The sequence below is a fragment of the Anabas testudineus genome, chromosome 6 (genome assembly GCF_900324465.2).
Source record: "Anabas testudineus chromosome 6, fAnaTes1.2, whole genome shotgun sequence".
Taxonomy (NCBI): domain Eukaryota; kingdom Metazoa; phylum Chordata; class Actinopteri; order Anabantiformes; family Anabantidae; genus Anabas; species Anabas testudineus.
Window position 1 is genome coordinate 18,145,996 of NC_046615.1, and position 25,923 is coordinate 18,171,918.

A 25,923-nucleotide genomic window follows, 5' to 3' on the forward strand; every position below is an offset into this window, starting at 1 on the left:
TTAAAGACAGACATATAAATCCAACATTGTTTTCTGTGTTACTGGTTGTCGTGAATACCCTGTGAGGGAAACGTGAGCAACATATTTAGGTTACCTCGTGCGAATAGAAAGATGATAACAGCAGTGACAGATCTGCTTCATGAGCGAGACTATGAGTACGTGTGTGCAGGTCTGCTCGGTCTCTCTGTGAATGAATAGGAGGTGGATTAGCTCCAAACGCCCAGCCCACGTTAGTCCCATTGTGTATGGGGCTTAGAGACACACACGCAAAACACAGAAGTTCTACGTCTCCCTCCTCCACTCTCCGTCTCCACCTTCTGTCTCTTTCATTCTTGCATTCGCTACTTTGCCTCCTTCTCTTAAATCTTTAGTCTCTTTTCATCCTAGTTTCCTCACTGCCTACGCCGTCTTCAGTAGTGCTTATATCTTCTTCCCACCCACTTCCTCTCTTAGTTTTTCCTCTTCTCTGTCCATGTTAGGTGCATCACCTCCTCAGGAGCAGCGCGAGCAACCCCACATCACTGACGAGGAGGTGGACGAAGATGAGACGCCCACGCCTGTCGTAGAGAAAGATGCCCTGATTCCCCCTGCCTCAGAAGAAGGTAATGGAGCAGCAGAGGAAGAGGAAGTGGACGGTGAGGAGGAGGAAGAAGAAGAGGAAGAGGAGGAGGAGGGTTTGAAAGAGACAGAGGATGAGAATGAGGAAGGGGAGGTGGCGGACAAGGAAGGGGATGAGGAAGAGGAGGAAGAAGAGGAGGAGGAGAAAGAAGCTGAAAGAGAGGAGACCGAGACAGAGGAGCCAAAGAGCGAGAGCAGAACAGAGGAGGAGGTGGTGGTGCAGGGAGACGAATCAAAGGGGCAGGAGGCGGAGGACGATGAGGACGACGAGGACGACGAGGATGAAGACACAACTGCTGAACTCCTCACGGACAGCACGTCCCCCATCAAGCCCCACAACAACAAAACCAACTCAGTCAAGACTAACGGTCATGTTTTGTTGGGGTCTGAAGGACTGAAACCAAACCCTGGCACCCCTCCTCCTCCCTCCCCCACCCCGGAGCCGCTCCTCTGCCCCCTGGTGGAGTCGGAGCTCAGCTACACGGACAGGGACAACTCTCTCAGCTCTGGGTATGAGATGTATAACGGTGAGCTGGCTGAACCGGCGCTGACCAACGGCTCGAGTGAGCGTCATCAGGGCATGTTGCCCATCTTCCCCGACTTGCCCCTGGATCCTGAGCCAGGAAACCCCATCTGTGTTGGAACGACTGACGTCGGAGCGGGACCCTCACCCAACAGCCCCACTGCTGACCGTAGTCGCACTGTGTCATCTTCAAGCACAGGAGACACACCCAAAGGTGAGACATGGTTAGATAGTTTATACTGTATATCTACGACTTGTAAGAACTTTGTTGAGTACTGTATGAATTTATTGGAATTATATTACTGATGTACACAAATAATTATAGTCGCCGCTTTACAGATCAGGTAACTCTAGTAAAGCATTACCAGAAGCCTAGGTAAGTGTTTAATATGAAACAATCACGTGAATAAATTATTTTAAAAATATAAATGTAGTTAAATTAATACATTATAATTACATATATAATTATAATTATTTTACTTTACATTACATTAACTATTTGAGAATTAACATTTTACTTAATATTGAACTCTTTCAGTTTATATTTAGAGTTATACAAACGTATGTAAAAATATATTTATAATATTGATTCAGTGAACTCACTATTCACAACCAGACTGAATACCGCCTGTCATTGCTTTTCATTTGTATTAATCCGCTTTCTTTTTGTATCACTGTATGATTTCACGCTGATTTATGCTGCCTTCTTGCTAAGGTCTCCATTTAAAAGGAATATTTAATCTGCATGTAAATGACAGTTTTACTTGCATAAATGAAGGAAAAGGAAGAAAAGCAGAATAAGAGTTGATTTTGAGTTAATGTAATCACTGTGTTTTTTTTATCTTACATATTATAGTAGATTCGTAAAATAATTCCTGTTGCTTTTTGTTTTTGAACTTGATGTTTTAGTGTCCAAAAGTTAGGTTTAAGTTTAGTAAGACTACATGACATCATACTTATTCATACAAGACTAAGTTTCTATGTTTTTTTACATTGAAAATTCTTCTCATTTAATCTTGAGATTTTCTACTTTGTCCTCTTTCAGTCAGGGCCAGAGCTGCAGATCTTCTGATCAACCCATTAGACCCGCGCAACGCTGACTCTATTCGAGTCAAAATTGCTGATCTTGGAAATGCCTGCTGGGTGGTAAGTTGCAAAATCTAGTTCCATCTTTAGATATCTAAAAAAGTGGTTCATTTAGTAGCTCTGTGTTGAAGGGAAGCAGCAGCACAAGGACAAAGAAGTTTTTAGCGGTCAAAGTATTGACTTTAATGAACGCTGACATTTGAACTCTACAAAATCCAGGAGGACAAATTTAATTCTAGGAGTTTGTAAATAATGGTTATTACTAAATACTCTTTATTGCATTCCTTTGATTAATGAAAGCATACATTTAGTCACACCAGTACTACTGACGGTTCTAGCATATACAGTATATTTGTGCACATTTACTAGCTCCCATGTCCTCTTCACAGCACAAACACTTTACAGAGGACATCCAGACGAGACAGTATCGTTCCATTGAGGTCCTGATAGGAGCCGGTTACAGCACTCCTGCAGACATCTGGAGCACTGCCTGCATGGTGAGCAGAACACATACTTACTGCCTAAGCAGTACATTACGTAGACACACAATTCACTTCCAATTATTCACTCAGCCTAGATTCAAGTGCTCCATTTGTTCTCTTACAGGCGTTTGAGCTGGCTACTGGAGATTACCTGTTTGAACCCCACTCTGGAGAGGACTACTCCCGTGATGAGGGTGAGTATTTACATTTTTATGACATGCACACACAAAATTTAGTTTCCAAATATAGGAACATAGAAATTTTCTCTGATTTACTGTAATTTTTAGCCACTCACCTGAAGATGAAAAGAGTAGAGTATTAGTGAGTAATGTTCCATGTATAATAGAAATGCAAAAGCAAAGTGTCCTAAATGTTTAATTAGGTTTTGTGACTGAAATTCAGATGAGAAGTGATTCTAACTCCTAATAATAGCTTGTAAAGAATTACATGCGATCTCCATTGCTCAGATACATGGTTGCTAATCGTGCTTTAACTTTGCAAATCCAGGGATGCCTTTATTAATTTTTTTTAACTGATTTTCACATAAGCAGTTTGAAAAATGCAGATTGCACCAGGGAATCTAATGTTCATACTGTTCTCAAACATTACCTAAGCAAATAAAATAACCAAAATAGGTATTTTTAAAGACGGTTTTAAAGAATCATTTAGCAAGCGTGTCAGCTATTCTCAAATATGTGACACTTGTCTATAACATTGCATCTAAACAATGGAGAAAAGAGACTAGTGGTACTATGAATACAGAAAAAAAAAACGAGTTAGTTTAAACGAGCCATCCCTCTCCTCAAAATCCCACTATCCGCTGTCAACTGTAAATCCTGTCCTTAAATTCTGCCGCTTTGCCTCCACTCACCTTCAGTCAACCATATCAAAACCTGGATTTCTCCAATGTTATAGATACACAAGGAGCTCACACAAATCCTGCTGAAATCTAGATTTCTGGAGCATGAGAGAGTCAAACTCTTAACAGACAAATTAACCAGTTAACCTGTGAGGACTTGTGTATCTATATCCTGATCACATATTACTCTATCAAGTATGACAGTCCCAATATTTGCATGTAGACTCCAGTCATTAACCTTAATCGCGCCCCCTTTTAATCTGTCTTGCAAAATACACCACAAACTGTGCACCCTCATCTTCATCTCACTCCTTGATCTCTTCACTGACGCTGATACTTGATGTCAGCCAGCTCACTGCATGTGACACACAGTTGCCCTCGTTTTGCATGTTTTGCACAGCGAATAAGCGGGTGACGGGTTTAGCATGACGTCCCAACTCACAGAAAGGCACCTGCGATGCGCCGCCATTAAGGCCAACTTGAAAATCACTAGCTTTGAGTTCCACTTTATTCGGTTCTGTGTCTGAATGCATGTCATTTTTATTCCGAGGCTGGACATTTCATTTCATCACCTCTGCTGTGGAGGCACAGCTCACTAACACAGGTTTTTCTCCTTTACTGTCTGTGACTCTCTTTTTTCCCTCCTTTCTCCTCTTTTCTTTGCCGTCTACCTCACTCTCCCTCTGTTTTCTTATACTTTCTTCTTTCCCCCTTTCAATTACTTTCTCTCTTCTTTGTTTTTACCCCTTGTTACTGTCTTTCTTTGTCTGGATGTCCTTCCCTTTTCTCTACCTTTCTGGCATCCTTTTTCCTTCCCTCTCTCTTCCTTCCCTCCCACCTCCCCTCTCTCCTCCGTAGACCACATAGCCCACATCATAGAGCTGCTGGGTTGTATTCCGAGGCACTTTGCACTCTCCGGAAAATATTCCCGGGAGTTCTTCAACAGAAGAGGTAGCGCTAGCCACAGAGCTGGTGGGACTGAGACACACAAGCGTCTAACATGGACGAAAGTGGACACTAACAGACAGTTGAAACAGCTCTAAAATTTGGACATCTTAATTTAGTAAAACATAAATGTGTGAATTGAAAATGTAGCTGAAAAGATTGAGAACCACCCCATGTAATTCTCACCACTTCATGGTGTTGAATTAGTCTGTGAGTGTGTCCATGCAGGATCATAAGACAGCAGTGTGTTTCAGTCCCGTACAGCGTGGTGTCGTGTTGATGTGTGTGCATGCTGTAATGCTGAACCGTGCCTGTTCCCTCTGCGATGTATGTGGTGATGGGCAGACCACATCGCTCTGATCATGGAGCTCCTTGGGAAGGTCCCACGCAAAGTGGTCGCTGCCGGGAAGTACAGCCGAGAGTTTTTCTCCAAGAAAGGTAAACGACACTATGGTTAGTGGCTGGTTAGGTGTAGGTTGGTTATCCCTGTGGGAATAGTCATGAGATCTGGATCAAGTAGTGTGAATGTAACGCTACATGTGTGTAGTTACATTTGCACACAGCATTCTGCATTAGGTTCAGATAGTTTCAGATGAGTTGTCAGTCACAGCGAAATTCATCTATTAATTGTAGAGCAGGGCAATAATCCAGTGTTACATATCCTGCATTTCTCCAGTAAGAGAAATGTTCTGCAAAACTACAGCTCTGTGACAATAAGGACTTAAAAGCTAATCAGAAATCACTAAAGTAAGCAAACACAATTTACAAAATAAAAGAAATAATTATCCTACTAAATTCAGTTATGTTACTGTACTCAAGGTTTTGACATATGTCATGATCTGAGGTAAAGTACCAGTTCACTGCAAATGAACTATTTCCTGTGTACTTGTGCATGTTGTGACATCCTGGAATCTGTATCAGAGCAGGACGTGCTCGAGCTGGTCACCACAGGTTATGTGTATAAAATTATCCGATTTACAAGCTGTAAGAAAAGTCAGTCCTTCAGATGACAAGGTAATCTACGCTGGCAGTAACAATAGCACTATATAGTACAGTCACATTGTTAGAACTACATAGAAGAGTAAGATTTCACCTTACTGCATCTAAAGCCTTGAGTGTGCGACACACCTCACTGATTCTGCTCATCTTTGAGCCTGGTAAGTGCATAGATCTGTGTTTGATACAGCTGGTAACCCTTGCACTCTCTCATTTATTCTCTTTTTACTCTCTCTAGATCTCTTTCCCTTTCTGCTCATATATTCTTCATAATGTGTCATGAGACCTGAATATTCTGCCTTTGATGTTGCCTCTATCTGAGGTCTGAGCCTGCACTTGATGTCTCAATGTTCCTTTTATCTCTTGGCACTCTGTTAATCTGCTCTGACTTTCTCTCTCTGTCTCTCTGGGCTTCTGCTGTCTGCCACGCTGCCTTCGGCCGTGCACTGCAATCGAGCGGCCTTGTTACCTTGTTTCCTTCATGCACACTGATTTTTATTGAAAGCATGAACACTGATTGGAAACAATTGAATGAAAAGATCATAAACATGCAGCAGTTTGTAAGAAGCAGTGTTTCCATTAATGAAAAAAAAAACTGTATCTCTATGATGCTGTCAAAAATCACATTTCAATGCTGCTGAACAATACAAGGGAACATGTTTTTCCCTTCCATATATGGTGCAAGTAATCAATCACTTTCATCATTAATCAATCCCTCTCTTTAACAATCAACACCTTCCTGTCCTTGTTCATTCCTGTTACTTTGCCGCTTCTGTTTCTTTTTATTCTCCTTCTGTTTTTCACTCCAGCGTTACAGCTCCTCACTGATTAGCACAAAGTGATGCACTAATTAGTGAAATCAGCTGTGAATGGCTGGAGCCTGCAGAATTATGGCGTGGCAGTTCATCCAAGTAACAGAGGACATATTTTTGTGTTTGTTTTGTATTCTGCTATTTTTACCATCCCAGAAAACTAAAATGAGGATTCAAGATTTAAATATATATTATTTTACAGTGACTTTTGTGAAATTTTGTTTTGGATCAAACTGCAGGATCAAAATTTGTATCTTTTAAATACGAAAACATGCAATTTGTATCTTGGGTGAACCAGCCAGGCTAAACTAATTTCGCACGTCCTCTGATGCCATCACTGACATGCTTTCTCTCGCCTCTGTGCAGGTGAGCTGCGGCATATCACTAAGCTCAAGCCGTGGTCCCTGTTTGACGTGCTGGTGGAGAAGTACGGCTGGACACACGAAGATGCCGGCCACTTCACTCACTTCCTTCTGCCCATGCTGGAGATGGTGCCTGAGAAGAGGGCCTCGGCCAGTGAATGCCTCAACCACCCTTGGCTCAACTTGTAGCCACAAACTCTGATCATTTGTCCTCCTTTCCTTGTTCCCAGTTAGCCCAAACATCACCCCCTGGTGGCAGCCTGTGTAACAACAGTGTGGAGAAAGCCGGAGACAGTCGAGACAGATGAGAAGGACTTTCTTTCCAGCCCTGTCCTATACATGCTCCCCGATGTGCTTATCTGACTAAGCTTAACACCTACACAGCTCTCTCCATGTTTCCCAAAAGGAATGTAAAGACAGGTTTATGGTGATAACAAGAAATAGTAGCTGTGTCTTCCTAAACAGCTCCCAAAAAATAATCTGATCATTTGAGGATGGATTCTGCTCACACTGTAAAAGGGAGAAGTCGGGCTCTGTCTGAAGGATATGTGCTTTCTTCTTCTCTTCTGCCATCAAGATGTCAGCCAGCCCCTTCTCTCTATCTACCCATCACCTTCTAATTCTCAGTTTAACTGGTTTGGATCCAGCTGCTGATCTTTTTTAATGACGTGACAGAAATGTCAGCGAGAAGCCCTGTTGCAGTGCTGGCAGCCCCGAGCTCCATCTGCCATGACCTTTACATAGTCGGGGCTTCAGAGACAGACAGATGTGTGCGTTATTATGAGAATGAGCTTATGTGCCTGTGCTCAAGATCTGCCTAAACAGACTTTATTTTTCTCTTCCAGTCCAGTAGCCCCACCTACTCTGCCTCATCCTGCAGGGGAGGAAGCACCCATGTCAGACTAAAAGTTTACACCCTGATTTCTTCCAAGAATTCCTGCCCCGTCTTCACCTGTTTGGTTCCCCACTGTCTCCCCTCCTAAACGAGCTGCATGCTCCCGCCTGGGGGCCAGCACAGAGAACTGGAGGCCAACCAGTCCTCAGCGGGGCACCACACTGACAGTTGCCACTCTGACAGAGACAGAGAGAAAAAGTGCAGGTTGAGCAAAAAAGAAAAAAGAAAAAAGATACCAGTGACATGGAGGAGGACAGTTTGGTCTTTAAAGACAATTTTAAAACGCATGGAGAGACTGATGGATCGGCATGAATGGATATGACAAAAGGACCATGGATGCATTATTTTATTTGTGCATTTTGCTTATGTTTTTCCCGTTTCATGACCTCTCATGGACATACTGATAGAATGATTTGCATTAGGATATTTTGGTGCCCACTCTGAGGAACGTTACGACCCTCTCTCCTTTAGCTTTTAACATTCCTAAATCTTCATCCTCTATCATTCCTGAATTTTATTCACAACTCTTCTGTTGAGTCCTGCTGTGGCACGTTTACCTGATCTGATTGGTACTTTTCCCCCCCTTCTCCCCCCCTATCCCTGAGCTTCTCAAGAAAGGCGATGGTCACATGGAGGTTGCACTTGTCTTTGTAGATGTCCTTCAGGGATTTGAAACCTTTGTACATAGAACTGAGATCTGGCAACGCTGATACGCAACCGTGGACAAAGTTTCAACACACAGGCATCATTCCAAAAAAAAAACAGGCTGGTGTTGGCAGGACTTGACTTCCTCTGATACAGTGGGAGGGGTGGACCACCACAGCACCGGCCCTGGAGGAATGCTCAGATAGAACTGCGCCACCTGGTGGCTGAACGAGAGTACTGCATTACCACACACTGCTGCTGCTCTCAGTGCCAACGCTCCAAGACTTTCCACTATATCTCTCCACTTAATCTCTATTTCTGTCTCATACACACACATACACACACACACACACAAACTTGCATCGCCACAGTTAGTCCAGTTGCCTATTTTCGCAATAAATAAAAAAAGATGAGTATAACTAAATGGTGAGATATTTTTAAAAACTATTTAATTCATTAAAAAAAAAGAGGGAAAAAAAAACAAAACAACTTTTCTCTGGTTGTTGTGACCGTGACAGAATCTCGTCTTATACTGAGGTGATTGTGTTTGTCTATTAGAAATGTTTTTATTTCTTTTGTCATTATTATTAATTATAATAATTATTATTATTCTTAAAAAAGATTTTTTTACACAGTTGTCACCTCTCCCCTCCCTCCTTACTTGAACAGTGCTGCTCTGTCTGGGCACTTGATGGTGATGAAAAAAAATAAGGTTTTGCAATAAAGGGTATGTGATTAGTTTTTTTGCACCAAAACCTCCTGATCTCACTCTTTCAGCCATGCTGACTGTTCTTCCTGATGATATACACAGAATTGCGTCTCTTGTCTGTGTTTTTCATTGACAGATTTAATAAAATTGTAAGTTAATGGATCCTGTGCTCTTGAAGAAGTGAATTTGCTGTTTTATAAATATCAATCATCCTCACTAAAAGGTTTAGAAAACGTGTGCAACAGGCCAGGAGAGGCAACAAAAGGAGGAATAAGATCAATTAGCATGAATTCCCTTTTTATTGAAATGTATAATTCATACAAGTGTTTCCACTGTTTTAATGGAAGGTTTAAAAGACATGGGTCAGTTGTGAGCACTATTAGCTTCACACTGCCAATTTAGTGTGCAAGAATGAAGGTTACCATACACTGTGACTCATATCAAAGCAAATATGGTCCATTAGACAACATTTACTAAGATGCAATAAAAGAGTGAACGATAAAAGACATCCTGAGATCAATATTAGTCATTAAAAAGTAAAAATATGCATCAGAGTATCAACCAGGATTGCAATATTTAGTACATACAATTGGTCTCTGAGCCGATGTGTTTGACTTGTCCGTTAGCGTTCACGTAAACCGTACACATTCATATTCATTGGGCTCTGTTAGAAATGCCTTTAAGTTAATTACAATGGGTAAAATATTTGTATTTCAACTAAATAGCAGATGATAAAATTCAAAAGTAACAGTAATAAAAAGGTGGAAATACCCACCACTGAGGTATTTATGGCATTAACATTTCTAAAATACAGTAGCAAGACTGTGAACTTGCACATTGGAATCTTGCTACACAACCACCAATGTGGCAGGAGGAAGATACAGTACACATGTATAAATATCTAGATTTGTACAGTATGTATGTAATTTATCGGACAATGTCCCTGTGTGTCCACGTAAAGGTGCACATCTGATCTGTTATGCTTCACCTTCATATATGTATTTTATGAATTGAATCAGAGCAGTGAAGAATAGTTCTTTAGCAGCAGGGGTTTGGCCAAATCCAGGATGTCCAAGTTCGGATCAAGAGACCTGCCCAGGCCCTCCAGCACCATGATGGCAAACACAATGGAGGCAAAATTACTCTCCAGCTTCACCTAAAAAAAGCGGTAACAATATTATATTCTGTTGTTATTATAATAATAACAGAATAAACTATACAGTACAAGCAGTGTTTAAAAGGTTAACAGCTCTGCAACAACATTTTTGCAACAGAGTTATTACATCGAGATTGTTTCAGTGTTTTTTTTTTACCCAAAATGCAAAAATCCAACTATTTTGTCTGGGACAACGATGGTTTGGTGTAATTAATTCAGCCAGAAGATCCTGTGTTGAAGACCTGAATATACATGTACCAAAACGTGTAATGACAGAGTGCAAAAAGACACTATGAAAGATGAGTAATTTGTTTCCTGCATAAGATGAATTCTGGGAGACCTGTCAGTATAATATTTCAAAACCTCCAGAGATTTCTCCAGTCATACAGAGGAAGAATGTCTTGTTTTCTTGAGGTTTGGATTAAATTACTCTGAAAGTATGAACCAGTGGATCCATTAAACAGCATTCCTGAGAGCTAGACATTTGTTTAACCTGCTGATATTTTACCTTGTGTTTAATGAGTAGACCAAAGACTCTGGAGAGCAGGTCTGCCACTTGCATCTGTACAATACAAGAACAAAAAATAAGTAAATGAAAAGGCATCAGTAGCATTTAATGACCTTTATTTTCTAAAGACAATATAAACAATGTATACGTTACCTCACTCTAAAAGTTTCTGATAAAATTGGTTGGTTTAAACAAGGCAATAAAAATTGCAACAGGATGAGTAAAACAGTGAAGCTAATTTATCGTCACTCTTTACTGAGAGTGGGAAAGCAAACAAAGACAATACAATAGTAAGGATGCTTATTAAATCACAATGAAACAGAAGATACAAGGCAAACAGAAGAAAACTAAAATCACACCATAATGTATTGTTTTTTTTACAGCTGGAAATATTAACAAAGTAATCATCATTATTATGCGGTCCTACATTAGAAACACATTTTGGTAATTGGTTAGTACCTTTCCGAGGGAGAGGGTGTTGCTGAGGGCATTGTCTACCAGCTGAGCCATCTCCTTCTTAAACTCTGACACATCTTGGCACTCATTAGCTCGGGCATGATGCAAAATCAACTCTGCTACTTGCTCACCCTGAGGAAAAAATGTAAAAGGCATGGTGGCAGCCACAGTTAGTTTTAGCAATATTGTTTCTTTGAGCTACAGATTCCGTACTTATACTTTTAAATGCCAGTTAGATGTGCTGTGGAAACTTTAGAAATGCTTTAAGACAAGGTTTGAAAAACAAGTTAGTTATCCCAGAAATTCATGATGTTGACCTAGAAAGTCACTGAGTTGAGAACCTCAGTTGATCTACAGCCCACAGCTTAACAATTTCCACGTTGAATATCACATTTATAAGTAAAGTATTTCACTTTTTTCCAAATATTTTTATAAAAAATATGGTCAAAAACATATCTAATGTGCATAAGGGCTGTTGAAGGCTAATGAAACCATTACTTGAGTCAGCATGCATGCAGTGCAGGCTTTCAATCCACAAGACCAAACAAGTAACACAATTTACCACAGACACTTCAACGACTGGATGCACCCTTTCCCTCGTTACCTGTCGAAGCACCACAGCTGTGAAGACAGCCTTGAAGTTTGCCAGGTCGTGGTCACTGAGCTGAGCTACAATGCCGGCGTCCAGCAGCACCAACTGGAGAGGACACGGTTCTGGTCTAAGACTGACCACTACTGTGTCCCACAAGTCGGTGAGGGTGGTCTTACCCTGGAGCTCCCCTGTGACATCATTACTGTCAGTGGAACCAGCATTGGGTTCCCGAAGCTGGACCAGAATGTTCCCGGGATGGAGGTCCCCATGGACGAAGTTGTCCACAAAAACCTGGAATGCAAAGGGATACATGGAGACGGAGTACATCTAGTCATGCAATATTCAGTCAGATCTTTTCAGAAACGTATCAAGTATCTCAGTTATTTCCACAAACAAATGGAGAAAGCTATGAAATAGCAGCAATTGTAATAATTTGTGTCACTGGTGGTCAGTGGATTGTGTATCTCACCATTTTCAGCAATGTGTCTACACCCATCCTGGCTATTCTCTGTTTCACCTCTTGAGAAATATCAGAGCTCAGGTAGTTGGAAATGGGCTCACTCTCCTAAAAAAATAAAAAGGGGACTGAATATAAATTCAGAGGAGGACAATCGATCACTAGTTATAGAAGCGTGTTAATTTCTAACATGTGTAACCTGTCTATGCCGTAGTGTCAGTTTTTCTGTTCCATTATAAATATTTCTGTGCTCACTTCAAATGTTTCCACTAAAATGGTCCTGGTGACAAATGGTCGTAATGGAGTTGGAAACTTGACATAATCCACATTGCGGAAATTATCCCGGAAATGCTCAATGTTTCTGGCCTCAAAACGGAGATCAATCTAAAACAGAAATTCAGACAGATCGTTGAAATCATTACATTCTTCTTTCTTATGAAGTTGTTTATAATATACTTTAATTCTAAAATCTGTCTTCATTGATTATATTCAAATTACTACCTGTTTGGTCATGAGCTTCTCAAATTCCTCAACTATCTCACACAGACTGAGCCACTTGAGTCCAGGTAGGCAGCACAGAAGCCAACTGCCTGCTTTCATCAGCAGCAAGTCTATCTCCACCTGCCTCCTGACACCTGGATGGATCACCTTAAATACAGCAGGAGAAATTAATGTACATCAGCTGCAGCATGACAAAAATACTACCACATGTTTTACTTACAGTCATGGGGAGAATGTGAGATTTTGAAGGATGAAACAGAATATTTTCCTACAATCAGACTGACCTTGATAGCCACAGGTATGAGATGCTCTTTTTCTGTGCTGCTCTCCTCTTGCTGACCTTCTGGGTGACTCCTCGCCTCATATCCTTCCTCGTCTCTCCTCCCCCTCCAGAGCTCCCACAGAGATCTGGCCACTCCTTTAAGCCCCGGTATCTCCCATGCCTCCATCAAGTCTATCTTCTCTAACTCCTCCACTAATGACTGGAAAGCTGGGTCCTCCACCTGATCTGCCCTGGCCCAGCCTCTGTACACCTGTGCTACACATCCCGAACCCACTGGCTCTTTGCTCTCAAACACCAAAACCTTCTTCCAGCTTTCCCCAAAGGCCCTTCGGAGACACTGCTTGGTGTGAGCCCAGGAGTGTGGGCGAACCTTGACGTGGAGCCTTGAAAAGCATTCACAAAACTCAGGAGAGAATATATCCCGCCTCGTGCTAGCCCACTGCCCCAGCTTGATGAAAGTAGTACCAGAGGTCTCAGTCACCCAAAGCAGAGCATCAAGCCAGCAAGAGGCCCAGCGTGTAGACACCAGAGTCAAGGGGAAGAGGAGGAGAAGGGGGCCAAACTTGAGAAGCAGAACCAATGCACGAAGGCTGAGTCGAAGGAAAAATATAACTTTGTGCACCTGGACTTTAGCTAGAGATTTTCTTTCAGCACTCTGGGGTGCAAGGATTGCTTCCTGGCATCTGGCTGCACAGGATGATGCATTTGCTGCACCCAAACAAAGCAGTGTAACCTTTGGTATCTGGGTTAGAATCTGCCCTCTTTTAACCAGACATGTCCTGGAGTTCTGGATGAGGCCAACTCTCACAAAAGAGCCCGCTCTGTGCAAAGTGTGTCTCAGGTTGAGGAGGACTGCTCTTGCTCTAAAGGCCATCATGGTCACTACGTTAAACGGATATTAACCTAGCTCAAACCAGAAGGTGAACTGGTACACATGGGCCTGTTTTGTACTACGAAATTGCTCAATCATCGGTAAAGAATAACTCTAACGACGGAATAAAGTGCGATACACATACAAACCTTCACAGTTTATGTCTGATTTCACTTTAAAATATAGATAAAACCTAGGCTGTCGCTGGATTACACTCTTGCACTACAAATACATGCCGTTACTTTAACTTACGGTTGACTTAGGGTCAGAGGCAAATACTGTAGTTTTTGCAAACGGGAAGAAACTACATTTCTTCTTTTCCCATTCTGGACCAGCGAGACATTTCAGGGTTCAGCTGCAGACACCGTAGAAGCCAAATATGTCAAACCAATGAAAACAACAATGGGTCTCCCTTACTTCCGGGTGTGACGCGTCGCAGTCACATGACTTCATCGCGGCGCGCCGTTAACAAATCAAAACAGACAGCTAAGTTTAGCTAATGCTAACTGTTGGTAATAAACTAAACTTTAAATCTGAACGCTTTATTACCGCTTCTATATAAATGCTTAATGTTAGACGTTGTCGGCATTTCTGATGCAAATTTTAAGACATGCCTACTATTGTTTTCAAGCTAATTTAATTCTGTGAAGTCACTGTAGAGTTGTTACTGCCCCACAGATGGAGACATATCACACACCACGTTTTTGCCCGTTCCGTTTTTCTGTCATTGTACCAAAAGGAATCAAGGACATAAAACAAGTGAAGGAGGATGTACAGGAGGAAAGTGAACCCAGCCGAGTGTTGACAGACCTCGGAGTATTGACAAAACTGGGACCTGGGTCCCAGAAACCTCTAGCATCAGGTATTTCTAGCTAACTAAATAACAACAACAACATATTTATGTGATTTATTGTATGTAATAATAAAATTGTCAGATCAGAAGTAGCCATCATTAAACTGAAGTTAACATTTAATGTGTATAGATTAACAGTCAAACACCCATAAATGTTGCCATTGGTATGTAGACAGGGATAATATTGATAACCCTAACCCTGAATTGTTGTTTATTTATATTTATCAGTATTTCCATATTAATTGATTAATGATTTTCTCTATGCTACTTCCTCAGTGATATGGATGGCAGAGAACAAAAACAGTCTCAGTTTGATGTCATTGTTATTTCATCTGCCTAAAGCAGACGTCTTTGAATCAGCTGACTATGCACCATCAAGGACTGAGAACTTGTCCTAGCCATGTTCTCAGTCACGGTGTGTGTCCTCTGGACAGTGGGCTCAGTACGCTCCCAGGATCCCAGCTGTAGCCCTGATATAGGACTCAGCAACACAATAAGGTGGGATAAACACTAAACAGATGTTAACCCCCACCTCCCACCCTGTTCCCCCCACTGCTATTGATGGCTTTTAGATCTCTCTTGCATTTCAAAGGAGAGGTCAGGGTTTGAGCTCAGAGGTCAGCAGGATAGTTGCTGTGTTGAGGGGATGCCGTTAGACTGCTGTTATGAAGGCTGGTCAGTGAAGTGAGTGTAGGAATGCATCGCAGGCCTCTTGGCATAGTTTCATCTTTAGATAGTCATATTACAGTTCTAAAGAGTTGAATAACATAATGCAGCATGCTTTTATGTGCATATCTGTGTCTGAACATAAACCTCATTGTTTCGAATTTACCTCATACATTTACTCAAGAGCTTTAAAGTAAGATCAAAACATTTTCTACACGGCTGGATAGCATCAACAGGAAGTCTGCACACAATATCATGAAAAATGTAATGGAACTGCCCTACATCAAACCAGTAAAATTGACAGCACATCTGTGTTGTACATGAGTATGCGATAAAACAAAATTTAATTCACACACAAGTAATATTGTATTATTAGACAAGGATTGTGTGAAATTACATCAGATTGTAAAGTCAAATATAAAATAAATATAAAAATATGTTCATGATATCGTTTGAACATACAGCAACTAATCCTTATTATAAATTAACATTTCCATTACTTTCTCAATTTATTAGATGCTTGGTCTATATTACTTTGGTTAAATAATTTTGTATGACCATCAGTCCAAAACTAAAGTAGCACCTCATTACATCTTTTCAACTCTAAAGTTAGTATAGAGACTACATCAGTTAGCCCCTACTTTACTCAAACTATACTGTAAGTGTCTTATAATTTAATATACGTATCTCTGCATAACATATTTCAGCCTCTGTTCATCCGCATGGTATATATTTGTAATACTAAGTAAGCTGCAAAGAACCTGTAGAGTTGAACAGGTTAATTATTAATCGTTTGGTCATCAGTATGCATGCCCAGCCTTGTTTCCGGCTCCCTGGCTTTCTTTTTCCTCTCTTTCCAAAGGACCAGTGAGTTATTCTGCAGCCCTGGGCCTGATTGTGAGCCGGACTCTGCAGTTTGTGTTCTTGTACTGAGGTCAGCAGCAGTAATCAACCCAAACTTTGCCAAACCACTTTCTGCCTGGGAACACTCCGTTTTACCACACACAACATTCATCTCACACAACTTGTAGTTGTTGTTGCTGTTGAATGGCACGTGAACCAGTAAACAAAATCTCATAGAGATAAATAGATGAACATGTTGTCCCCTCACTGAGATAGGAAAAGTGGCCCTTGGGCTTCTTTAATTGGCTCCCAGAGGAGGTTGTTATTTATGTATTCAGTGGTGCTGAGCTTTGCCCCTTCCTGCTCCAGTCCTCGGTTTTCTCTTTTTTCTGGAGCAGGACACTAGGTTTCCCAGGCAACTAGGGCTCCAATCGCCAGGCCAGCTGCAGATTAGTTCAGCAGTGAGGGGGGTGGTATAGGTGGGTGGGCGGGATGTGGAGCGTGGTGATGATGGAAAATGGAGAGGGAGGAGAGAAAGAACTAAAGGGAGTGGGGGGGTAGCGCAAGGGAAAGAGGGGTGGGAAAAGTTTGAGAAGGGGGAGAGAGAAGCAGCCAGCGTCATTGAGAGACAGGAGTGCGAGTGAGTGAGTGTGTTTGAGAGAGAGGAGAGAGCTGTAAACATTTTAGCCTGGAGGCTGGACAGGAGGAGGGATTTCCCTGACTTTGTGCCATTTTCAAACTTTTTCTTTGGCACCTGGAGTTGTACTCAGTGTCTTTCCCTGTGTTTATATGTAGGAGGTACAGACAGGGGCTATGCAAAGTGAGAGAAGTCAGAGGCAGGGGTAGGGGTGTACTAACCGAGGAAGAGAAAGAGGGAAAACGGCTAACTACTCTGGAGGAAAGGAACCATGCAAGTGGATGCTGTCTTCTGCGGAGTCAGGTTACACAAAATGAGAAACTACTCCAGGAGCACTTCATCAGGGCTCACCCAGCTCAGAAAGGTAGAGTGGAGCATAAAGGAGTGTCCATGTGTGTGACATTGTATGTTTTACTACTCTCTTATTTTCTAAAAAATGGGATTTCATTCTGTATAGTATATTGGACATATTTAGGTTGAACATACATACTTATGTGTGACCTTGAATGTGTCAGCATGCATGTGTGTGTCCCTGTACATAAAGTACATCTGAAGCACTGTGGATGGTAAACATTAGGATGTGGTTTTGCTGTGTTTATTTGATCCGTATGGCTTTCTGCTTTGGCTCCAGTTAAACCATGCCAAGTAGTCAGTCTCAAACTGCACCATGTCCATTACTGCCTCCCACAAGAGACTCATCAGTAACTCGCTGAAGTTTCTGAGCGCACGTGACCACACATGCACATTGAATGGTTGTCAGCTCTCATCGGCCTATTACTGCATATGAAAACAATGTGAAGATGGATGTTGTGGTGAGCAATAGGACAACAGTTAGAGTGCACACTAAAACCATCACATTCCAAACCGGCTTGTTGAGGGGGAGAGAGGGAAAAGAGAGCACATAGGGGAGATGAGCTTTCTTCACTGTGAACAAAGGCACCTCTTCATGCAGGGTCCCAGCGCTTGTATTGTTATAAGGAGAATTTTTTGGCAGATTCATGACCAGACATTATTAAAATGGTGAAGTTGAGTTTAACTTATATTACATAGTGCCATGAAAATACATGTACAGGAAGTGATACATTTTGAATTTTCAGCAGCAGCAGTTTATTTTGAATGATATAGAAATTATATATCATATATATATTATAAAAGAAAAAAATAGTTAAGCAACAACAGACTCAGAAAACAGCTCTACATACAAATTCCAGTCATCAGCAGATGAATGAATGAAAAAGACTTGTTCCCACTGTTTGATTGCCACGTGATTAGAGGAAGCAGTTGTAGCAAACCCCGCAGCAATGTCTGTTTACCAACAAGTTATAAAAAATGACAACACGTTTGTTCAAATGTGACTTATTATAAGAAGTTGATATGATCTGGAGCATATGCAAAGGGCACTGATTTGATCATTTACTGACATAGTCAGACAATGCACAACGTGGGGTTTTCATTGTAAATAAACACTATTTTGTTGATATTTCTCAGAGGAACGCGCCCTTAAGACCTAAGAAACATCTTGAATGCATTTTCTACTGTAAACTTTTGCAAGTGTTTTTTTTATGTTTGCAAATATTTTGAAACTTGTTGTGAAAGACCAACTTTGTTTCCTCTAAATGGACCTGACCTTTTCCTTTTATTTACCAGCATAATACGCAAGTTAATGTATAGGCCTGAGTGAGTAACTAATGTTATGCTTTCCAACTGAAGCCAGGATTTCCACTGTATGACAAATGTTTTGCTGGTAGAACTGCATCTGATATCCTGTTATCAAAACATTGCTTTGTAGGATTGCAAGTGGTCAAAAAGTCCACATGGCCTTAAAGTCCTGAAATCTAATAGACACTGGTGTGTCTGTCTATATTAGCTCTTTTTGGCTGTAGGAGGCTACTGTCCCCCAACCTAGAGCCCACCATTGCCTTAACCTGTAGGGCTAAAGTGGTCTGTTCTGGTTTGTTTCTCTCTTTCTCTTTATTTAGGTTGATGTTTACATCCTTGAGTGGGGATGTGTGTGTGTTTTTTTTACATCAAGCTTGTTATGGTTGAAGCAAGACAGCTCTTACTATACCTTTAACCAATCACAGGCCCTTAAGTACCCAACTCCTCCCCTTACAAGTTCCTGGAAGTTGAGTTAGTATGAATCTCCCAGAACCTGTGTCCAAGAGGGCAGAGAACAGTGGAAACAAAAGCAGAAATGGAACCAAGGGATGTGTGACTGTAATTGGGACAACCAGATTTATTCATGTGAAGTGTTAGCTGCTCTGATGAGTCTCATGTCATAGTCGAACAGGAATGTCCACCATGTCCTAGAAGCCCTGACCCTTGAGAGATGGTTATCAATCAGCCAAGATAACCCATCTCAGTGGCTTTCTCAGGTGGTTTAGTTTGGCCTGTTTTGGGTAATTGTTAACTCCCAAGAACATTGTCCATTGAACCTTTTCTGAAATACATCTGATTGTAAAAGCAGCTGAAGTGTTCTTTTTTTTATTTTGCATTGCATCTTTAGTATAGTTTTACTTTTATATTGGAGTAAATGAATAGCTTCAGTGGGTCAATAGACATTTTACTGAGCACAAATCAACATCCCACTGCTCTGTCTCCGGTTTCTGTCTGTCCCTACTTAACTGTGTAAGGGTGATAGTTTATTGAATTGAGACAGACTGACTCTCTGGCTGGCACTCTGGAGAGGTTTATAGAGCTGGAGATAAAGAAACAGGGACTGTCCGTGTGCTAGTCAGCAAGGTTGTAGTAAGTGGGCTGCAATCTTGTAAGGGGGCTCTGGAGCCATTGTGTGTATGTGTGTCTGTCACACACAGTGGTCTGTCAGTTTGGGTCAGTTGTTTACATTCTGAGTCAAAGGCCGAGGCTAACTGTCTGCATGACTGCTGTGAAAACAATGGGCAATTTGGTTGAAAATTGGGTATTTGTGACCAAGTATGCATCACTCAGTTCACTCACTGAATTGTCATGCTCACTATGTCTCAGTCTTCCTCTCTGTGATTCATTTTACTCTTAGACTCATTCTCCAAGCATTTTCAATACTTGCATATTTTCCTCCTTTCTTCTTTTCTTCACTGTTTTATCCTTTACACCAAAACATTGAGATACTTTTGTTCGTAGCACTCTCACTTTTTGCTCATCTCTTCTCTTTCTGTGACTCATGATGATTCTGCTATAGCCACAAACAGAAATACACCATCACATATCAACAGGAGAGCTTAAATCTGTCCAGTGGAGGTGAAGAGAGTGTTTCATCAGTATGCATCAGCATGCTTCGTAAGGAAAAGAAAGAAAAGCCCTGAAAACACCAGATGTTTAGCATCATGACAAGTCTGTCATTTCTCACAACTGAATCAGCTCGCTGTTTTCTGTCTTGGAAGTATGCTGAAGTGGAGAAATCAGTCTTGATTACTGGTGTGAGTCACTAACATGTGACTGCATCCAGGAAAACAGTGTTTAACATCCCATTGACACTAACTTACAAGAAAGTTAACTATTATGTGCCTGTTTTCCATGCAGATATGGATGTTGTAATTGTTTTGTTTTTAATGGGCATCTGTGTGAGTGTATGTAAAAACAGGTTGTATATTTCAATTCAGTTTTATTTGTATTGCACCAAATCACAACAGTAGTTTCAAGCCACTTTATAGTGTAAGATTTAAGACCTTACAAAATATAACTGTAAACAATATATATACAGTATATTTACAGTAGTGGGCTTGTTTGTTACTGCTGCCATAGGAAACATGATATCCGAGGTGTTTTAACATGGTTTGACTGCAGTCGATTGCATTTTGCTCAGTGGTTTAGATTACTGATGAATCTGTTCAGTCTTGCATTGCCTGTCTTTGTAAATGTGTGTGTGTGTGTGCCTGCTAGCGGATGCATCCAGCGACATCTGTCTTCTCTATTCTTCTCTGCTTATAAAAGTGACAGCAGGGCTTTTGGAGGTTCTAGCCCGTCCACCCCTCCTCATACAGGAACTGGCTTTTGACAGACACTCTGCAGGGCAGCCTGTAACTTAAAGGCCCCACCGGGCCAATCTCCTACCATACCCGGGCTGCTGTTGTTACCACGGTGACATGCTCAGAAAAAAATGTATCCTGTGGCGATGGTCAATGAATTCCTCTTGTTTCAAAGATATGGGAGGATTGGGGGGTGGGGTTTGTGATGTTTTGTCACGATCAAACACAAAAAACACAGATGTATGGATAATGCATACCATATTAGACACTCATAACCCTGTTCTTGTAAGGGTTAAACCAACACACATACATGAACGCTTGCATGGATAATGCATACCATCAAAGGAGGCACATATCCAGTTGGCAGCTGGCCATAGTTTTTTCATTAGATGCACCCTGTCACACATACACTCTTTCTCTCGCAGCCTGTCGCTTGCAAGCTGTTGCTTTTGTCTGGCAGTGTCACTCTGCCAAGTGTCTGAGTTGTATTAAAAAGAAGATGGAGCATGGCTTGGGGGAAAATATTGCTGTGACTCTAATTGGGACATTTAGCAGGATATGAATGGGAGAATCCTTGTCCTGCTGCATTGTTTTCACAGACTACAAAATAGGAGTAGAAAGACATAGTCAGTCAAATTGTGGTGGCAGGTTGTTAGATGTGGATTTGGAGAATCATCCGATAATGTTGAAGACTATCCAATGCTCCAGAGTTGCCAGCTTTGTGTGGCTTTGCAGCTTGTGTCCACTTGCAGCATGTTTAGTGACATACTATACATCTGCACACACACATTCCAGAACACACAATAACACATGCAAGGAAACAGGCATAGAAAAACCGGAATACAAACATGGAAACCAAGCACAGGCACACGGATACAAACACATGCCCCAAATACTGTACAATACTAATGTATTTTACTTGTACGCGAGCATGGATTTAGTGCATTTACCAATTGGCTCAACATCCGCAGCTTGGAAAAAGAACTTGTATATGGGGAAGGCTGCTGGCTGGAAAGGAATGTGTTCATCTGGGTTCAAAGTGTAACTCTAATATGGCTGTTCAGCTCACTGACTTAGGCTCTATTTACCATGTTATGAGTATTCCAAAATACGAATATGTTTAGTTTGTTATGTTTGTTAGTGTGGTTATGTGCAATGTATATGTGTGATATCTGAGATGGAACAAGAGCAGTGACAGTTAATTCTTTTCTTCTTTTCTATGCTATTGTATTCTCTGCCCTTCCCTTCCCATCATATCTATGACTGAGAATGAAAAGAATGTTGTTTACCTGTCAATTTAGGGATCCACTCTATAATGACAATTAAAACAATCTCTAGAGGTTCATCCAAGTGTAACAACTTAATGAGTAGATACTCCAGACATACTGCAGACACAGAGAGGACCTTTGATCATACCAAATCATATCTAAACACTGTCTTGTTAAGTTCTAAAGCTGGAAAAGTGGTAGTTTTCACTTTGGCTGTCTCCAGAGTAATGATGAATATAATAATCTCATCTTTAATTATATTGCTGTATCGTGTCAAGTTATATATGCTGAGTCTGGCATCAATATTACGTCAGCTGTTTTAGCACTGCCCTAAATTGGGACATTATATTGCATTAAAAGAGCATACTTTTTGCTCTATGTGTTGAGTACACTTTGTCCTGAGGTTTCTGAAGAGTTGACGATGGAAACACACATCTTAAGATCACTGTAGCTTGGCTTCAGCTATGCTAAACACCCCTCTCAATTTCACTCAGTTTTTGTCCACTGCCGGTCTTGGCCCTGGCTCACAGTTGTCAGTCACGGGGTGTGTGGAGGTCAGAAACGTAGACTCTGATTCTGACTCTGGAGTTTACACTCCGGAAGAGCACTTTCCCAAGCTCTCGCCTTGTTCAGCTCCCCGGGGGATCAGCGGGTGAATTATAAAAATCTGTTTCTGTGCAAGTATGCAGAGGAGCAGGGGAGCAGGGATGGGACGGGGGAGCACTGGTGGGAATTCTCAAGCGGAACCCTTAAAGCGTGAAGGGAGGGGGGACAGGATGAAAAGGGATAGGAGAGAATTTTGGCATTCAAGCTCAGCTTAGACACTGTGGCTTGGAGGAGAAATCTGATCTGGGGCCCAGAGAATAATGTTAGTGTGCTGAAGAGCCCAGGCTATTGTTGAAAGGGCCTGTACCTCCACTCTCTGCTGCACATACGCTTTGGCTGAGCCTGTTTTGGAGAGGAAAGGTTTTGCCATTAGGCTCAGAAATCCCACATTGTGTGTCAGCACAATGTAATATCAGAGAGCTGTAAATATTGCTCACAGCAAGCTCACTGTAGGAAGTCTTTTTCTCCATTTGAATGATGGCGTATTCAGTGACACTTCCTCACATGCCTGAACAATCCAGCCTCTTTGGCTGTTAACAGCAGAGGCAGGTATTGTCTGGGATGTAGGACATGCCATGTCTGTCTCCTGTGTTTTAAGGGCATGGGGAAAATAATACAGCTGTGGTTCCAGATGACAGATGGTATATATGTCTATCAAGTTGCATATTATCTGTGGCTTTATAAAATACATAAACCATTGAAATTCATCACTGCCTGAAAACAACAAGGATCATTCCCAGGAAGAACTATATTGCTCCTTTTGTTTTGCAAGATTTCCTGTCAGTGACCTTACTCACTCTGTCAGTGGTGATTTACACTTGCTGCAACCACAGCACTCAAACCACAGGTGCAGCTACACGAAGGTCTTGTTTCATTCTGCCAGCTGAGTCCCCAGATGGTTAATAGCTACTTCCAATCGAAAATATGTCTGATAGGAAGTTGTAAGAGGCAGTGATTTGCTAAACTAAGCAGCTAGTCAGCGTGGTCCCTTTCACTGATGGGATCCGCAGCCAAAAGCAGTTTACAGGACATCTCTACAGATTACAGAAAAAGTCAATTATGACACTTTTTGTATTATAAATTTTAATCCATGGGGTATGTGGAAAAGTTTTCTCGGAGCCTAGAAACATTAGTTATATTTAATTGAGCAGAGGCAGGTTGGTATAAGTAAGTATAGTATTCATATATATCCATAGTCTGATGAAAAAGAAGCAAAAACTGTATCTTTCAGACAGTTTGTCCTTATTGACATTCACGGTGTTGCACTAAACAATACAAAGCCAACAAGTGCCTGTTTGCTATGTTTAAGATATTTAACCACACCTCCAAGTCCTCCAAGGTAGGCTCAAGTTAGAGTGGTGTTTTAGCTGCAAATGTGGATTTTTGGATTTCCCAGAGGCCATGTTGAATGGCGATATGAAGGCCAAAGTGAGAGCTGTTTAAAAGCGGGTTGCTGAGATGAGTTGGCATAGCCCCCTTGTATGCGAAGCCAGTGGGGTAATTGGGAACAGACTAGGGATGAGTCAGGAGCTCTGCTGATGTGAGCTTTCTGTCAGTGGGGAGGAGGGGCTGATATGTCCGTGGGAGGGAGTTGAAATTCGGATGCTCCACCTCTGGAATGAGACGAAACATGACACCCTTCCCAGATGGGGGGATAGCAAGAGATTTGTTTGCTCTGCCTCCAAGATAGATTCATCCTCCTCCAGTTCTTCTTTTCTTATAAGGATAATCTTGTTTTGTATCTTGTCCTTTTCTTTTGTAGACATGAATAATTCATATAAAGGCCTGAACCAGATTAGTTCTTAGACTTTTTATGAAACTTCTGCCAATTTTTATTTTAATCCACTTAATTATCCACTTCATTTTCACCTTTTATTAGCCCACCAGTCAAAGTTGCCCCATCAAACGTTTATTTGTAGTAGGGCTTATCACACTGAAGACTTCAGGGCATCATTACCTTGGAAGCTGCTCTATTTGCAGTCAGTGGAATGTAAAATGGAAGCCACAAACTCCAAAGGGAAAAGGAGACCTTCCCCATTAAAAGCCTGTGGTTAAACTGTTGCAGGATGGTCATTTGTAAACTCTGACAGGTGGAATAGGCTAGAAGACTTTTAGAAAGATTTTGCTGAGTTTCTCTGCTGAGTCTCTCTTCCGTTTCCGCCGTTTTGACCTTGTGGTTGTCAGACTTATTCCATTTATTAACAGTTAGGTCAAGTTCTTATTGTATGGGAGCAATTTGTAAGCAAGAAAACTTACTTTGCAAAAGCCTGACAGCTTCGTGTCGGGAGACGGGATGTAAGTCAAACCCCCACTTCCTGCAAGGCACATCACACTTCCTGTCTGTCTGTGCGCACGAGCACAAACAAGAAAATAACTGCTCATTTCATGCACAAGAAGCCTCTTAAATGGCGTGTCCCTCGGTTGTGCTTTGCACCATAATTACATCCACAGTGGCTTTCTCTCTGGCCCCAATTACAATTAAGATTTGTTTATACGTTTTCTGGTGTAATATTTTGGCCTATTCTTCTAGCTCCCAGCAGGATAGTCTGTAGACACCAAGGCTGTCAGAAGTCTCAGATATATAAACAGCAACCACAATAACAAGAAATGTTATATGTATGGTGTTAGACATACAACAATGGATTTTTGTGATATATTTAGAATGGACTGATAAGCAAAAAAACATGCAGGGAGAAATTAATTGTTTGTGGTATCCCCCTTTGGTTCCTGTCTGGTTCTGTGGCTAACCCAGTTTCAATGCTGTCTCACATTCATCCTCTCTTAACAATGCCAGGAGCAGGGGGAGAAGTGGAGGGACAAGAGGACAATCAATGGTTTTAGAAAGGACACTGGACAGCAGAAAGGCTCGTACATGCACTGTATGTGTGTATTCTTGTCTTTTGCCCCTAAAGGCCAGCAAATAAGCATCTTTGCCAATTTACATCTTACACTTCAAATCTCTGTGGTCTGTACTTGAATACAGAATGGAAAGATAAGGAAAGCCAGCTGACAGAAAAGTTATCGATGCAACAGAATGAGAAAAGAAAGAGAGAGAGAAAGAGAGATGGAGATGAGAGGGGTAAACATGACATTTGGATAAATTCAGTGTGCAGCTTCCAGACTTGTAATGTGGTTTCTGGCAGTCAGTCACATGCATGGTCAAATACACACAGAGATACATGCTCGCATAGTCATAGACTTGGCCTGTTTGGCTCATGTCCAAGACCTTACTATGAAATCAGCTTGGGAAAGCAGCAGGGTCCCTGAACAGGACACAGAGAAAGAAACAGAGACAGAAAGAGAGAGAGAAACTGCTGAGCCCAGATAAA

At 41.5% G+C, this 25,923-nt stretch overlaps 3 protein-coding genes across 9 annotated transcripts in view; 2 read left to right on the forward strand and 1 right to left on the reverse strand.

Annotated features, from left to right (window-relative positions):
• The window catches only part of srpk2 (SRSF protein kinase 2), a 56,096-nt gene extending 47,005 nt beyond the window's left edge, over positions 1-9,091 (forward strand). For 4 of the 6 annotated variants that reach the window (XM_026366679.1, XM_026366676.1, XM_026366680.1 and 1 more), the window contains 6 exons: positions 480-1,355; positions 2,187-2,287; positions 2,617-2,724; positions 2,834-2,903; positions 4,859-4,951; positions 6,688-9,091. In XM_026366679.1, coding sequence (XP_026222464.1) covers positions 480-1,355; positions 2,187-2,287; positions 2,617-2,724; positions 2,834-2,903; positions 4,859-4,951; positions 6,688-6,872 — 1,433 coding nt within the window. In that variant the 3' untranslated portion in view covers positions 6,873-9,091. Of the gene's footprint in view, positions 1-479; positions 1,356-2,186; positions 2,288-2,616; positions 2,725-2,833; positions 2,904-4,426; positions 4,520-4,858; positions 4,952-6,687 lie in introns of all 6 variants that reach the window. The other 2 variants (XM_026366682.1, XM_026366678.1) reach the window with 1 other exon arrangement.
• A 117-nt stretch (positions 9,092-9,208) lies between these two features.
• Positions 9,209-14,174, reverse strand: adck2 (aarF domain containing kinase 2). Its single transcript, XM_026366683.1, has 8 exons — positions 12,887-14,174; positions 12,603-12,749; positions 12,357-12,485; positions 12,114-12,209; positions 11,657-11,935; positions 11,056-11,184; positions 10,597-10,650; positions 9,209-10,088 (listed from the first exon to the last, which is right to left on the reverse strand). Exons 1-8 carry the CDS (start codon positions 13,760-13,762, stop codon positions 9,948-9,950), a joined length of 1,851 nt encoding a protein of 616 aa, XP_026222468.1. The 5' UTR covers positions 13,763-14,174; the 3' UTR covers positions 9,209-9,947.
• Positions 14,175-16,732: 2,558 nt separating this feature from the next.
• Positions 16,733-25,923, forward strand: part of si:dkey-82f1.1 (DENN domain-containing protein 2A) — a 28,036-nt gene continuing 18,845 nt past the window's right edge. For both annotated transcript variants that reach the window (XM_026366255.1, XM_026366256.1), the window contains exon 1: positions 16,733-17,119. The gene's annotated coding sequence lies outside the window, so the exon portion shown is untranslated. The remainder of the gene's footprint in view (positions 17,120-25,923) is intronic.